General features: G+C 44.3%; 1 protein-coding gene across 5 annotated transcripts in view; it reads right to left on the bottom strand.

Moving 5' to 3' along the window:
• AFF3 (ALF transcription elongation factor 3) overlaps positions 1–16,703 on the bottom strand; it is a 493,384-nt gene that overhangs the window by 16,076 nt on the left and 460,605 nt on the right. For 3 of the 5 annotated variants that reach the window (XM_064481854.1, XM_064481855.1, XM_064481856.1), the window contains one exon: positions 9,393–14,335. In XM_064481854.1, coding sequence (XP_064337924.1) covers positions 14,214–14,335 — 122 coding nt within the window. In that variant the 3' untranslated portion in view covers positions 9,393–14,213. Of the gene's footprint in view, positions 1–9,392; positions 14,336–16,703 lie in introns of those variants that run through there. The other 2 variants (XR_010378787.1, XR_010378788.1) reach the window with 2 other exon arrangements.

Here is a 16,703-nt window from a genome sequence, read left to right as displayed (position 1 = left end):
TTTTTACACAAAAACAAAGCAGAATAAAACAAAACAACCCCATTCAAGATGATTTACAAATTGAAGGCACCGAATAATAACCCCTCGCACTTCTGGAGAGCTTTTTATCTGCAGAGCACTTCCCAGACAATAACTAATGAATTCTCAGACTCCCCTTAGGAATAGAGACACAGGCAACCCACATGCACCAGCAACTTAATTTACATGAAACCGAGAAAAAGACATTCCGAAACGGTGTTCCACTAAATCATAATTACAACCTCAAGCCCGAGATAAACGTGCTGAACTCTCCCAAGAAGGCGGTGACGCCCACCCGCTGGGGAGTCTCCTCGTGGGTTCCAGCACTGCCTGCGTGGGGCGGACGCATCGTCAGCCACCTCTGGGTGCAAGGTGCCCTCATAAAGGCGAATGACCTCAGGCAAATGCCTTGTTAGGGAGCACGTGCTGGGGCAGTGCTGCGATTTGACCAGGGGCCTTCCTCCTCTGCCGGATCTCCCCCTTTCTCTCCGCTTTGAGCGTCTCTGGTCCTGCTTGGCACCCCCATGTCTCTGGAGTCTCCTCCTGCTAATCAGGGGGAAACAGTGTGAGGAGGTGCCATGGATGTATCAGGAACCTCTTGTGAGGCCTCTCAGGGGAATACGGGCACCTTACAGAGAGGTGGACTTCCAGGAGCTTTCAGTCACTGGGGAGGTACAGCAGCCTTCCCAGGGCTCCGTGAACCACACTGCCTGGCGGAAGCCCGCCTCCACCTCCCCAAGGGGCTGGTCCTGTGTCCAGGCTCCCATGTCCACCTGTGCCCCCAGCACCCCAGGTGCTTTCTGTGGTCTCACCTTACTTACCTTGCTTACTCACCTGCTTTGAGATGACACTAGCCACCACTGAGATGTCTCCAAGTCCTGTATCAGGAATGTTCTGGGTTCAACGACTCGTCCCTTAAGGGCACAGGGGCTGAATGTGGAACTGCCCTCCACGTTGGCAGGCTCTGGAAGAATCGTTCCAGTGGAGACAATGGAACCCCTTGACTTGCTCTCTACCCCTCAGCCTCTCCCTTCCGGTGGCTGAGGCCATCCATCTTCCACCTGCAGGCCATCCATCCCAGGCCCTGGACTCTGAGCTCTCCTGAGTCAGGAGCTTCATCTCAGTGTCCGGGCAAGTCATGGAAGCCCCCTCCTTGCTGGTCCAGCTCTTCCGTCCCAGCACTGATGCCTGATATCTGCTGTTTTTCCTGGGCTTGGTCCCTGGTTTATACGCAGGGTAGGAAGTGAGTTTTTTTTTTTTTTTTCCCAAATGCAGGTGCTGGAGATTGAACCCAGGGCCTTGTGCATACTAAGCACGTGCTCTACCACTGAGCTATACCCATCCCCCACCCCCCAGAAGTGTTGGGTTGACCAGCAGTGAATTGGAACTGGCTGATTTCTGAGTGTGGCTCTTTCAAGGCCAGAGTAGAAATGGTCTCAACATGGTCTGTGATGGAGAAGATATTTCCTCCTCCAGGGGGCATTTTTAAGGCCAAATTAGGGGTGGGTGCCAAACATCTACTCATTACTAGACTTACGGGTGTAGCAGAGGCAACAAAGGCCAAAACAGCCAGCAGGGAGGAGAGACCTGCCAGGGGTCCCACTGGATATACTGACCAGAGGCACGGAACAGCAGCAGGAATGAACAGCAAGATGGTTTCTCCAAGGGCCGGGCAGTGACTGAAGCAACAAGGCCAAGATAACCAGAGCTGGTTCACCAAGTAGGGCTGCAGCCTCAGCGAGCTCCCAGCAACGTGGAGTCCAGAAGTCCAGGGCAATCTCAGAAAGCAAGTTAGACGGACTAGGAAGGAATGCAGGCCACCAACATGCAGAACCACTGGGGAGGAGGTTTGAGTGGCATCAAGCCTGATTCCCATATGGAAATTCTCCTGCCACCGGGAAATATTAGGGCTTGATTTTATTAAAGGAGAGAGAGGATCAAGATGGCCAAAGAGACACAATCATTATCACCACCACCATTGTCATCACCACCACCATCACTATCACCACCATCATCCCCATCACCACCATCATCCCCACCATCACCATCATTATCACTGTCACCACCACCATCATTGTCATCAACATCACTCATAACTTCACTGAATCACTAGAAGAGGTGCTTTAAAAGGTCCAGGAACTTTGAGGCATCTCTGAAGGACAGAAGAAGCCTAGGACCACCATGAAGAGAAAACCATTCTGAGGTTGTGCAGAACTAAAAAGATAAGAGGGCTGCTCTAGGATGTGATGGGCTTGGAGGTCAAGAACATTGGGAGGCTCCTGGGAGGGTAATCACTTGGGTCACCAGAAAGGAGCTGCCACCTCTCTACCCCGAAGGTTGAGAAGCAGGCAGTAGAGATCTCAGTCCTTCAGTCTAGAACATGGGGTTCAGATGGTCATGATGGGGAGGCCAAGTGAGGCCCTGGCAACACCCAGGAGGGCTGGAATGCTCTCTACATCCAAGAGACTACATGCAGTAAGTAGAAACAGCCTTGGTGGAAAGGCTGAAAACTCAGATGTGAGGTTGAGCATGCAGCCAATGACCCCTAAACACTTGAAAAAGCCATGAAAGTGAGGTTCTGACCCCAACAAATGGAAAAGCTTACATCCAAAGAAGCAGAGTTAATAGAGCAAACAGAATAAGAATTTGGCACACATATAATTAGACTCCTCAGAGAGAAATAAAATGGTATTACACCCATAAAAAGAAATGTCTTAGAGATCTTGGAAATGAAAAATTTGATGATTGAAATAAAATTCTCAGTAAATGGGCAGAAGCACTGAAGCTGATAAGAGAGTAAGTTGAAAGGCTGAGCCAAGAAATTCTCTCCGAACTGCAAAAAAGGACAAGGAGACAGAAAGGACAAACACTGGTCAAAAGAATGGGAAGATAAACCCCAACGTTACCAACAGTCATCTAACAGATCTTCAGAAGGCAAGAACAGGGAGCATGGAGGGGAGAGAATGCTCAGGCAGTAACGGAAGACAGTGTCCCTGAGTGAGGACAGCTACGGACCCCAGAGACAGCTGAGCAGAATCAAGGACAAACGGGACAAAACTCTTATCAAGCATGTCACGCTGAAATTTCTGACATCAAGGAGAAAGAGAAAACCCTAAATGCTTCCAGGAGAAGCAGGGTGGTGGAGGAGGGACTATATTACTGCAGATAACACTGGATGCGGCAAGAAACTGGAGAAATAGCTTCAGACTTCTGAGGAAAACCCTTCTGAATCAGCATCCCACAAGTGAAACTATGGCACAAGTGTGAGGACACAAAGGGAGATATTTTCACACAGCAAGGCTTTAAAAATTTCACTTCTCAGATCTGATCTGAAAGAAGTAACACAAGGATGATACAGGGAGCAACAGAACAACTGGGGAGCCTTACTGTTTAGTCTAAGTAAGTTCTGACTTTAAACACTGAGCTATAATTCGCATACCGCAGAGTTCATCCTTTAAAGTGTACTAGTCAGTGGATTTCAGTGTTTTCACAATGTTGCGCCACCATCACGTGTATCTAGTTCCACGCCAAATACAAATCCTGTGCCCATCAGCAGCCATGCCCCCCGTCTTCATTTTAGTTTAAAAGTTAAAGGATGTTAAAATAGGACTCATTTCCTCTTGTTTTCAAGCAGTCCCCAAGACAAGCGATGCCAACGACTCCCACATCCCAAAGTGAGGTGAGACCCACTAAGCAGGGTTTACAAGGCAGACATCAGAGACCCATGTTCAGACCCTGGGCTGACTGCCCACCTTGGGCCCATGAAAGAAGGTGGAGAGGCCACAAGGAGGACCAGGAATTAAGGGGGGAGAGTTGCTACTGGGCTGTGAGTCCCACCCTGACTCCAAGGCATTTCTCCATCACCTCGAATTTAACAAGAGGAACCACATATAAAACTTAACCTGCGTGCCTGCAGTTTGGGGAGCAGAGTGATTTCTCACAGTTGCAGGTGTGGGGGTCAAAGCTCCCCTTGGCAGCTGAGACGGGACCATGTTTGGGAGGTAACTGCTATTGGTCACTCTTGGGTCAAAGATGCGACTGAGAATGGGCAGGGACTTGGCTGGCTCATGAACCTCTTCTTTACTTTTCATGCAGTTTTTTCAGCCATGCTACTAAGGCACACATTTGTTTTTAAACTGGGTTAGATGTCACCTGCTTGAAACATGTTCATAGGAAACATGTTCTAGGAAATTGGATACATAATTGACAATTAATTTAAAAACCACTTTTAGCCCAAACCAATGGTAAAAGAAGAACAAACTTGGTTTCCAATTTTAAAAATTACTACAAGGCCATAGTAATTAAGACAGTGAGGTATGCCATAGGACAGAGGTAGAGATCACTGGAAAGGCACTGAGAGCCTAGAAATAAACCCTCATGTGCATCGTCAATTGATTTTGGACAAGGATGACAAGACAATTCAGTGGGGGTGAGAACAGCCTTTTTAACAAATGGCGCCGAGTCACCTGGACATCCACATGCAAAAGAACAAAGTCAGATCCCTTCCTCATGCTATACACATCTTAAAAGGGGTCCTTCATCTAAATTTTAGAGCTAAAACTTTAAAACTCTTTGAAGAAAATATAGGACTAAATCCTTAGATTTTACTGTGACTATTACTTATTTTTTTACTTGGGTTAGGTAGGCAAAGTCTTCTTATATAAGACCTGAAAGCACAAGAGACAAATAGATAAATTGGACCCCATCAAAATGAAACACTTTTATACAAAAAAGGACACTATTAAGAACATGAAAAAATGACCATAGAATGGGAGAAAATATTTACAAATCTTATGTCTGATAAGGGACTAGTATCCAGAACACATAGGGTCCTTACAACTCAACAGGCAAAAGATGAATAACCTTTTAAAAATGGGTAAATGATTTAATAGACGTTTCTCCAAGGCAGATTTTAAAATGGCCAACAAGCACCTAAAAGAGTGCTCAATATCATTAATCATTAGGGAAATGCAAATCAAAACCACAGTCCAGTACCACTCACACTCAGTAGAAAGGCTGCAATAAAAAAAGGCAGACGGCAGACGATGACATGTGTTAATGAGCACGTGGAGGAACTGGAACTCTCACACGTTGCTGGTGGGAATGTATAAAAGGGCCGCTCCTGCGGAGAACAGACTGAAAGTTCCTTTAAAACTTAAACAGCCAGCAGTCCCACACCTAAGTATACATCCAAGAGAACTGCAAACATATCTTCACACACAAACTCTCTCCTTTTTACTTTAAAGTGAGACAACCTTTTCTGCCAAAAGCAATCTTAAGATTGGTTCCCCCCTCTTCAAAATGCTGTCACCCATTCTCCTAGCTCAGGTGGATTTAGATTTTTGCAGAGGAAAAGAGAATTTGTGACTAGTTCATGGCATTTAAACAAAACACTGTAACACAGGAGAAAGGACATTTTGCTCAGAAGAAGTTCTAGGAAGAGACAGGGGGTGTTTTTGAGACAGAGTGATGTTGATTTCAAGGTTTATTAAGACATTAAAAAAGTAATTTCACTGATGCAAAAGTATTTCCCTTCAAATATAGAAGTGCCTATTGTTACAAATCCTTAAGAATCATTCTGTTATGGTACAGTAAGCTGCTTCCTCATCCCAGAAACTGCACTACATGAGTTTCACGCGACTTACAGACACAGCAAAATCTCCAAGCAGTCAAACAAATGGCCAATGATTCCACCACCCTTGTACGTGTAAATTTAAACTCAGACAAAAATAGAAGACCCCCCTGGACAAATCCTCAATATTAGTTGCACTTCTCCTCTCTTCCCTAATAGCTTGCCCAGATTATTCACAAATGAATTATTCATGATTTGAATGGGGGAGTTTTGTTTGTTTGCCATATTTTTTTTTTTTTAATACAAGGAGGGAGACAGAGAAAGGGGATTTAACATTTGCAGCTTCATTAAGCAGGTCTGAGCAACCACCTTGGTGGAACTACGCTGAGCTCCAGGCCTGCAGACCTCTTAGAAGCAGCCTGGGAGATGAGGCCCTTCACAGGAGGAAGGGATCTGGGGTACTTAGTGAGGACCCACTGGAATTTCCTTGGAAAAAGTGTTCATGAATTTTGAGAAGAAGAGCTGGAGGAAGCGTTCCTTACTAAAGCCAGTGTTCTTCATTCATTCCTTAGGTTAAGATTTGTATCACGTTCTTAAAGACACAGAAAAGAGCACACGATTTCATTAGGAGTAGGGCTTGTCGTGTCAACGCTGAATAGACCATTACGACTACTTGGATTAAATCGTGACCATCAACACAGATCCTGGACTTTCTAACCATATCCAAATGCTCTAACAAGAAGCCCCAAATGAATATCACGTAACAAAAGTGACAGGAAGCTATTTTAATAGCAAATAACTAGACAAAAATGAAAATAAGGGACCTTAATAAATACAGCACTTTATAATTGATGCTACAATACGTACATTTTGCAGCATAAATTACTGTACAAAATGGTCCACTTTCAAATCCCCTTTGATCCTGGAAACAATCCTAAGACCAATTCTTGTAAGAGGAGAAGATGAAGGCCATTTAATTTGGTTTTGTGGCTGCTTAAACTGTCTCAGGGGGGATAAGCAGGTTTCTAAGTTGCTGCCAGCTTTCCTAAGACCAGGAATTTGAAATGGTGTTTGATCTGACACACTAGGCCATTGATATCGGAATACTGAATTCGAGTTGCCAGCTCCACGAATAAACATCCAAGATGATGTGGTGAAAGGAAAATGGTGGAATTAAAATTCCTGCTCTGACCGAGGCTAACTACGTGGGAGGGTCGTGAAACTCCACCGCACGCAACCTTCACAGTGAGCAGTTCTCATGCTGTTGTGGGCGAGTCTGTTCCTTAACATCCTGGCTGAGGAAAGGTGAAATCAGACGGTCTAGCTAGTGTATCTCCACCTCCTCAGGTTGCCATCCTAGAATTTTCTACCAAAATACTCAGAGTTCCCCCTGGATGAAGTGTTGTGCTCCTGTGGAAAGGGTGCTGGTACTGATTTGGGCTGAAATCAGACTGAATCTCTTAGGACCTTCAGCTGTGGCTCTTTTGCTCTAGAGAAAGGCCAGGAAAGGGGTTTCCAGCAAGGACGAAAAGAAGATGCCTTTTCAAATGAGTATTTCATGATGATTGTGGCTGAGCCCAGGGCACTGATTTAGGGCCACCAGGAAGCCCCTGTGTCTAAATAGTATAAATATTAGGGAAAAGCTAAAAACTTTAAACCAACATCGAGGGCCTTGACCTCAGTGGTGTGAAACACTCAGGTCAACGGTCAGGTTTCCAGTCTTTGTCCTGATGCCCGGGGCTGGAACGTGCATCTCCAGGAGGGCATCACAACATTGCTAAGTTCTCATGTTGATTTTCTCTCCCCTGGTTCCCTAAGGTTTAGCCTATAATTAAGCAATCATGTTGAGGCAACTCTGTAACCCGCTAGAGAAACAAAATCCATCCTTTTCTCAGGAGAGATTTCCTCTTTCCTGAAGCTCATGACATACCCAAGTCCCTTCAGACAGATCTCCTTTCTCAGGGACAAACCTTCCCAGAGCAACTGTCCACCATCCCCTGGCCCCAAACAAACAAACAAAAATCACCATCTGAGGCACAAGATTCACTTGAAGAGAACTCAGCCTCCTGGCACTCAGAGGAAAACCAAGAGAACACAGAAAACGAGACTGCGCCGTGGGCGTCTGGTCCCACAAGGATGTTTGAGGCCTGGTGCTCAGTAGGCAGGTTATGTTCTCCTGAGGGATGCGCATTGGAAGCTTGGACCCCAAGTTCCCTCTTCCCCTTCCCATCTGGACACCCCTTCTTAAGGCCAGGACTGGACGAGGAAGAAGAGGGTGAGATTGTACCATCAGCTGCAGCGCACGCATCCCACCACATGGGTCTGCCAGCAGGATGGACTCAAAGTGGCAACAACAAAGGCTGAGGGTTCCCGTGGAGGGGCCTGTGGCTACCCGCTGTCACCCTCTTGGTCCTCCGGAACCTGGTCAGGGCTGGGACAAAGCGTGGTCTCCCACATCACACACCTTTGCATCTGGTGCCTGCAGGGACGGCAGGTTTTCGTTGCCTCTGTTCTGTTAGTGATGCTCCAATTCTGCTGCCAGTGACAACTGGGGATCTCAAATGCTTGCCCCACGCTGGTGATCCTCACACCCTCTCAGGTGGGCAGGTGATGTTCGGAGTTACATTTCACATAGGGGAAACAGAAGCGTGGAGAGGAGCTTTACTTAAGACCCAGAGGCAACCGGCCAAGGAGGAGTGTGTCCGGGCAGTGCGGTTTCCCCGGCTGCTCATCCTCTTGGAACATCGGCGAGTTCTAAGATTGAATCGTTAATGCCTTACAGCCCCCACTGCCCCTAATAACCGTTCTTCTACATAGTCAAGATGCGGAATCAGACTTAGAGAACTTAGAAGGAAAAAACCCGAGAGGAACAAAAAGACCAAGCCAGCTCACCGAGAAGGACATTTTGGGTTGAGCTGGCAGCTGGGGGAACATCAGGGGATTAATAATCAGTCTGCCAAGTGCTCAAAGGAGAGTGTTAACGTGGCTATTTCACCACACAAACAGGCCCCAGAGAAGGCAGGCAACGACAGGAAAGTGCCTATCGCTAAAGGCTTGCGTGTTGCATGCTGGATTTGGGACAACTCAGCTACGTGCCCAGTCTTCAGGCTTCGTGATCACTCACACTGCACATGAAGCTAACGGAGGAGACTCAAAAGAATGTCCTTTAAAAAACCGTATCCACGTGGCTCCTGTGGGTAGCTGCTGCTCAACCAAGAAATGCACACTCCTCAGTGGGAAGTGTTAAGGAAATGCTCATTTGGGCATCTGGAAATAAAGAGATGATAAATACTCAGGGGAAAATCAATTCTCTTTTATGAAAAACCGAAAAAGGACTGAAAAACAATACAGAAACTAGAGTATCGTGATTACTTTTATAACCAAAAAGCACCGTTTGAAAATCCTAGACATTGGTTCTATTTTGCATTCTATTTGGATGTAAATATTTTCTGATGAGCTTTTCGTATGTTAGAAGTGAGCAGGAAAAAAAACAAACAAAAAACAAGTCCTTGATTTAGCTTTTCAGGTCTTACCATTACTTTCTGATGCTTAAAGACAAACGCTGAACCTTGTGTTGACTTGCAATTAGTGCCCTGAATTCATCCCTCAGATCAACATGTTTGAAATTGGCTTTAAGAGGTGGATTTTCGAAGAATTTCACGGAGGGATTGAATCTCCTGATTCCCATTACTGTGAGTCGGAGCTGTGAATCTAAATCCCCTGGCAGCTGACCCCAAATTTACCCCCCGCTGCCTCAAAGTGCCAATTAAATAATAAAAACCGAAACCGTGGTCAGAGGCAATTAGTTTGAGAACAGAGTTTTATCATTTTCCTCATGCCAAGCAAACAAATCGACCCGTCTGATGACATATACAGAAGAATTCAGTTTGGACAAAGAGAACACAAATCTCAAGTCTGAACATTTCTTGTGCTATTTGTCAGGAAGTTGTAATATTGAAAAAGTGTGCTCTTCTGAGAATGGGAAAACAAGGAAATAAACTCTGGCTCCAAACTGTTGGAAATTCAGTTTCTGTTGTTGGGTTTTTTTTCCCCCTTTCACTAAAAAAAAAAAAAAAAAAAAAAAAAAAAAAGTCTTTCAAGATTCCAGTTGATCCAGGTTTTGTCGAAAATGTGTTACTTCTTAGAAATACGATGCTGATGGGAACAGACTTCAGCTGAGTAGCAGGCAAACCTGCACAAGAGGAAGATAGTTCTTGAAAAGCCTTCGGGGGTTTCTTAGCGCAAACCACCTTTGAGAGAGTATGAGGCTCTTTCAAAGCGATCCCTGGAGCAAGCAAAGCCAAGGACCCCGTCCTGGCCATTTCTGGGATGAGGCGGTCTCCATGGCGACCGGAGCTAGAGTTCTGCTGTCCTGTTTGAATCTAAGAATATAGTCTGGGTAAGGTGAAGTAATTGTTTTGTTTTTGTTGCTGTTTCTGCTTCTTTGTTTAGTTTTGGGAGGAGAGGAATGAAAAGGAAGGGAGAGGAGAGTAACAAGTGAGGTTAACAAAAAAACCCTCTCACACGGGGGGGTGCATCATGGCAAGCCACTGGTCTAATATTTCTGTCTTCGGTAGTTCAAAATTCTCTTGTTTTACTCAACCAAATATTCCAACACTATTCCACCATGTTGGTTAGCGTTGGAAAAACCTGGTAGACACAAGTCAGGGAATTAACTTGGGCTATCAAGGGACGTTGAGTAAAAACAGTGTCCCAGGGCAACTGGTTGGACAGACATCAATGTAGTCATCAAATTAAACTCCTCAAGCTTCCTGCACAGAGTTTTCTGCGGTATTAGGGGTGTGTTTCCACACAAGCATTAAACTATAGCTACAATAAAGAAAAACAGGTTTGTTTTTTTTTTTTTGCCCATGAAAAATATCAGACTTAGTAATGGATAATCTGTGGAACCTACATTTAAAAATTTCATGAAACAACAAGGTCCATTCTAAAGAGATTATGAACTGGGGACCGGAATGCATATTTGAATGTATTTTGATTCTGAAATTTCCTTGTAAAAATATTCACAGAAATTGGTGGACATTTTTTTTTAACGTACAAGTCGATGTCTCTCATTTACAACATAAATCATTTAATGTAACATTTGCAACCTTAGAAAGGCAGACATATTGAATCCAAGTCAGTTTATAAATTCCAATTTCACATGGATTAAAAACTGCAGATAAATTAAGTCACAATAATATCCTGTACATGCATTAAGGCTGGTGACTGCTAAAGTGTCTTGGGTATCTACACACAGGAAATCACACACAGATTACTGGGTCTGAAGAGAGTCAACATCATTAAAAAAATCTTGCTATTTTTTTTTTTTGGTGATACAGATTTCAACAGTAACTCTGGAAAACTGTGAAAAATGTTATTTAAAAATATATATGTATTTACTACTGCACAATTTCAAAGATGTGGTTCGTAAATAATGTTGGCTGCACTGATTAATTTTATAACATTTACTGCACTTCCGAGGTGATGTGAACACGCAGGGACTTATACTCAATATTAGGCACTAGTCATACCCTTCAGGCGTACTACAGTTTTACGTTAGCTGTCTTGTACATATATATTTTTAAATGTATGCGTTTATACAAACTGTGTATATTATGTATGGAATGTCAGAAATGTACACGTCACTGTCATATAATACACAGGTCGCTGTTGTACACACTAGGGGATGTTTTAGTGCAGAAAGTCTCATTGCATTGACACCGTGTGTTCAATCTAGCACACAGCTGGTCAACTCTTCAGATCATTTTTTTCCAGTACATTCCTCTTTAGATAGTGGGTCCGAGTTTCCATTGGCAGTTTGAAAGTTTCCAGAAGTATGTTTTAACCAAATCTCTCTTCCCAGGCACAAGTCTGATCTGTGTCGAATAGTAACAAACCCCACATTTTGATCAGGAATATATTTGGGTTACTCTCTTTCAAAGGTAAGTCTACAACTGTGATCAAGGTCCATTCAGGTCATGGAGAGATAAGGCCAGCTGAACTTGTACTGAACTTCTGATGAAATAATGTCTTCAAATAGAAAAAAAAAAAAGGATGATAGACATTATATGTTTAAATGGGAGACTTCCTAGAAGGATGTACATGGAACAATGAGCAGTGGTTGTCTCCGGGGGGTGGGGCTTAGTGCCTCCTACTTTATACTTTTCTGCATCATTTGAATTTTTACCATGAGCTTGTATTATTTCTGTAATCAGAAAACACAAGAAAGGTATTTCGACTTTGAACAAAACCAAATAAAATGAACAAGCAAAGATCAGAAGATGCTCCTCCATCAAAATCATCGATGTCCAAGCAAACAAAACCCACTGTCCCAACACACCCTACTGATGAAACGGAAGACCCTCGAGCAGTGGGCGCTCTGACCATCCCCAAATGACCGGCTTCACGTTTACTTGGAAACTTGGCTCACCGAGTGTTGAGTCAGTGCTGCTGAATCTCATTCAGCCAGAGGCCCCCTGTGTGTTTCCGTGCGTCTCCCAGGTAAGCACGTCACGTGGACACCACAACAAGGCCTGCGACTTATGGGTGGGCAAGGCCAGACAAGCACCCCAGGAATGCACAGTGGACCCGAGGACCATCGCTTTATGTGAGAGCCTGAACATTTCATCAGAAATCAGCAAGAATGAATAGACCTAAGCCTCAGTCCACAAAAATTTTTTTTTTTAAAATTAGACTTCAATGAGATTGGGAATTTCGGCAACAATTATTAAAAGGAACGTTAGAAGCACTTCAGTTGGAGAAACGGAAAAAAGAATTACTGTTAATATTTCCAATGCTTGAAGGGCAAAGCCGAATGCAATTTCCACATACTCTTCCCTTGTTCATTTCAATTACTTTCAAATCACCGAAGTTGTTCAATCATTTGTACAGCTCCGAATCAATGCTTAGAGCTAGGGAATTACAGCAGTCTTATTTCCCACCTATGGATCAGGCTGACAAAAAGATTAACATTACAACCAAACTAATGAGACCTTCCATATCTGTTCCAAGTGCTTTGTGTTACCATCACTTCGAAAAATAGGTTATTCCACCCATCACATCACCTGTCTTACTCAGGCCACCTTGGGGCAATTCTGCCAAGTAAGAGGCCTCAAGGTCACAATTTTTGTTTTTAAAGTGTGGCAAGGTATATCTTCATTTTCCAGGAGTTTTTCTTTTTTTTTTACTAACATTTTTATATCCCAATATATTTAACAAGAAGACTAAATCTAGGGTATGACAAGAGACAACAAAAGAAATACATTTCGGACAAAAATTGTAAACAAGATGTCAAAAAACTAAAATGTAAACTTAATTAAAAAAAGAGAAAATAAAGAATCAAGGGCGAGACGTAAACATGGCAGACGCACCGGGAGTCAGCACGACGCCCTGCTCGTTGCTACCCCAGACCGAACTTCCATCCTTGCAGGATTAACTTACTCTTCTGAGCAAGCAGCTTGCTAATCAAAGCCTGAAACGGATCCCCCAGATCAAACTGCATTAAAGGCCCGCAGAGGCACCTTCTGCACAAAGAGCCGGAGGATGAGACAGAATCGTGATAGCAAATAGTTCTAGGCCTGATGAGCAACAGATACAGATTCCCAGTCAAGGGACATCCCAGCTAACATCCTAGTTTGGCCAAGAGAATTTGTAAGGAAGCTATCACGGAGAGGAAAGACTTGACAAATGCCCTGTGGCTCTCCGGCCCCCATGTCACAGTGGCAGGAAGAGGGAACTCATGCTGGGTGGGCTCCCCACACGTGCAGAAGATTCCAATTCCTAACACCCCCAAACATTAAAGCTGTTGCTGCTTTCATGGTGGTTAATTCTCTAAGACGCTGAGGTTTTACTAAATCTCAGTGCCATTTGCATACTATTTTGGGGGGAGAGGGCAGGGCCATGCAGGCCGGTGGGAGTTGATGCATTTGCTTGTGAGCCGTTTAGTTGATAGTAAAGTTGGATTGGGGGCACTGGTACCAGACGAAAGGCAGGGTGTTTGGTAACATGCAATCTAGTAAACGTCCAGCACAAAAATAACTGACTTATTTTCATTACTCAATTACCCATTAATACACACAATCAAAAAAAATAATTGGGGAATAGTAACATTAATACTGAAAGTAACCAACAGTATAAGAACTACGTTTATCTTAACTGGCAGTCAAGCTTTTGGTGTGCCCCACTGCACCTGGTTAACTAACCCATGAGATTTTGGTTGTATGTTCTAAGAAGTCATGGTTTAGCTTTGAACTAGAAAATTGTGCGTGTGTGTGTGTGTGTGTGTGTGTCTGTGATTTTGTGTGCGTGTACGTGTGTAAGTGTGTTTTCTCTCATCAGAAAGGTCAGATCATTCTGTCCAGCCTGGGATTATGGAAACTAGACAAAGAAAATGTGTTCTAAAGAGCTGTGTACCTTACACACAGACACAGGCAGCTTCCTAGACACGCACACACACAAACACACATGCCCTGGGAAAAAGACCATTGTTCGATGCTGAGAAAATATTCACCGCAGTTTGACAAGCGCTGTGGCTGTGGCCGGGGATTTCAGTAGCACAGTGTCCAGAAATGTGGAGCAGTCCGCGAAGACAAGAGCGCACTCCGGCTCCGGGGCGAGGTCCCTACGACAGGTGGGCGCTGTTCCGCAGCCAGTGCAGGCCCTGCTGGGAGTACTGGACCAGGTGCTCCATGCTGCTGTGCAGGGTGACCGGCCCCATGAGCAGGTCCAGGTCGTTGAAGAATTCTAGGGGAAGAGAGAGCCGTGAGAGTGATGCGCGCCCCGCGCTCTGTATCAAGCAGGAAGCCTCTGTTCCAGCGCGTGACATCAGCAGTCAATTGAACAAACTGAAACCCTGAAGTGGAGAGCTACAGCCACATAGTCACTCTGCTGGTGACTTCTAATTCAAATGAATGACGTTTATTTAGCTGAAGAGCAGAAAAAATCTACTTCCTCAGACTGCATCCTCCTGGTGCAGTAATACTTCCCACCCTGAATGTGGCCAGTGGCTTAGTCACTCCTTACATTGTCCTCAGCTGTGGTCTGTCCCTGGAGGGAGTCCTGGGGAAAGGCTCCTGGCTCCTGGGGGCAAATCAGAGAGGAGTTCTGAAACACCTCTACTGAGGTCGCCTTCTAGTCCTTGGACATTCTCTGGGTTTGTCCTTTTGTCACATGTTTCTTATCGCCAAGGTACTCTGCTGGGTGCAGGAGGATAGAGGAAAGGGTGCCCCAGGATGTCAGACTCTGCCATCTCAGAGGCCACCGTTTGGTGGCTGATGGAGACAAACCAACTCATGCAGCTACAGGTCATAACTGCGCTCCCTGAAAGTACGAATCTGGAAGGAGTTTTTCAAAAGTGCACCTATACCTGGGGAAGGCACGGGAGGGTGAGGAGATCCAGGGTCCAGGTGGCTGGGAGGACAGCATGGCAGGAGTCCAGGAGCAGAACAGGGGAGGAGGGGCAGGTCGGGGGAAACCATGCCGACCTCACACTGGATTTGTGTCTCTGCCAGGAGACGTCTTAGTGGGCAGCTGGCTGTACCATCCGGAGCCCGGGCTGCTCAGGGTCTCCCAAGCTGGCCACATAAACTTGTGTGCATCTGCCCCTTCTGTTTTATTCACCTGTGACATTCTCTCCACGCCATCACAGCCACTCAACTGCGAACTGCTTTTCAAAACCCTGTCCCGTGCCAGCTCCTCTAGTGACCCTGTCCTGCTGGCCTCAGCCCCTGGCACCGATCTCTCTGCCATTCCTATTGGATTTTCAGGGTGCACCACCTCTGGGCTACTGTAATGTCCTGTCTGGTGTTATGATCAATTTCACGTCCTCAGGACCCATCTGCCTACTTGTGCCATAAATTCCATACCTCATCACGGACATCCTGGTCTCAGCTGCAGAGGCTTATGCCTACCATGGGGACAAAATTTGCATTTAATGACTTGAAAGCGAACTCAGGTTTACACTCTTGCCCATGACTAGAGAAAGAGTAGTAAACTGGTATAATCTGGGAGAAAGTTAACAATATATACCAATATATGGCTTGAAAGAATCTATACCTGTTGACCTCCTGATTCTATTTCTACTACTCACTCCTATGAAAATAATCAGAAATATGAAGAATGATTTATATTATGATATTTATCGTAACATTATTTGTACCAGTGGAAAAAAATCGGAAGTAACATAGATGTCCAACAACAGGGGAATGGTTTGGGAAATCACAATCCCCTAAGACTGCATAACCACAGCATGACAGTATCACAGAACCATAATGAAGGGTGTTTTTGAACTAGTTAAAGACATGAGAAGATGCCTGATATAATGTAAAATGAAAATAAAAAAAAAAAGACAGGATGTAAAGCTATATATACTATGATATTATTTTGGTAAAAGTCATGCATGTTTGGAGAAGACCAGAAGAAATTTCTGTAGAATGTTAACAGCAATGGTTTCTTGGTGGTAAGATTACCGACAATTGAAAAAAGTTTTCCCTACAGTTTTTGATACTTTACAAATTTAGCCACAGTAAACATGCATTCCTTTTATAATCAGTAAAAATAAACATTATTTTAAAAGAACATAGAGTATTTGTCTTTATCTGACTTATTTCACTTAGTATAAAGCCCTCCAAGTCCATCCATGTTGCTGCAAATGGCAACATGTTGTTTTTTTTTATGCTGAGTAGTATTCCATTGTGTGTGTGTGTGTATATATGTATATATATGTGTATATACACACATCTTTATCCATTCATCTGTTGATGGACACTTAGACTGCTCCTGTATTTTGGCAACGGTAAATAATGCTGTTATGAACATTGAGGTATATGTATCTTCTCAAATTAGTGTTTTGGGTTTTTTTGGGTATATATACCCAGGAGTGGAATTGCTGGGACATATGGTAAGTCTGTTTTTGTTTTTTTTGAGAAACCTCCATACTGTTTTCCAGAGTGGCTGCATCAATTTACATTCCTACCAACAGTGGGGAAAAGGAGGTGGGGAGGGTCATTATAATAAGGGTAGGGGATTAAGGGGTACAAACTATTAGGTATAAAACAAGCTCAAAGACATATTGTACAACACAGGGAAACAGCCAATATGTTTTAATAACTAT

This window comes from Camelus dromedarius, chromosome 33 (assembly GCF_036321535.1).
Source record: "Camelus dromedarius isolate mCamDro1 chromosome 33, mCamDro1.pat, whole genome shotgun sequence".
In the NCBI taxonomy this organism is placed as follows: Eukaryota; Metazoa; Chordata; class Mammalia; order Artiodactyla; family Camelidae; genus Camelus; species Camelus dromedarius.
The sequence above is the reverse complement of the archived record's forward strand: the minus strand, read 5'-3'. Positions and strand labels throughout refer to the sequence as shown.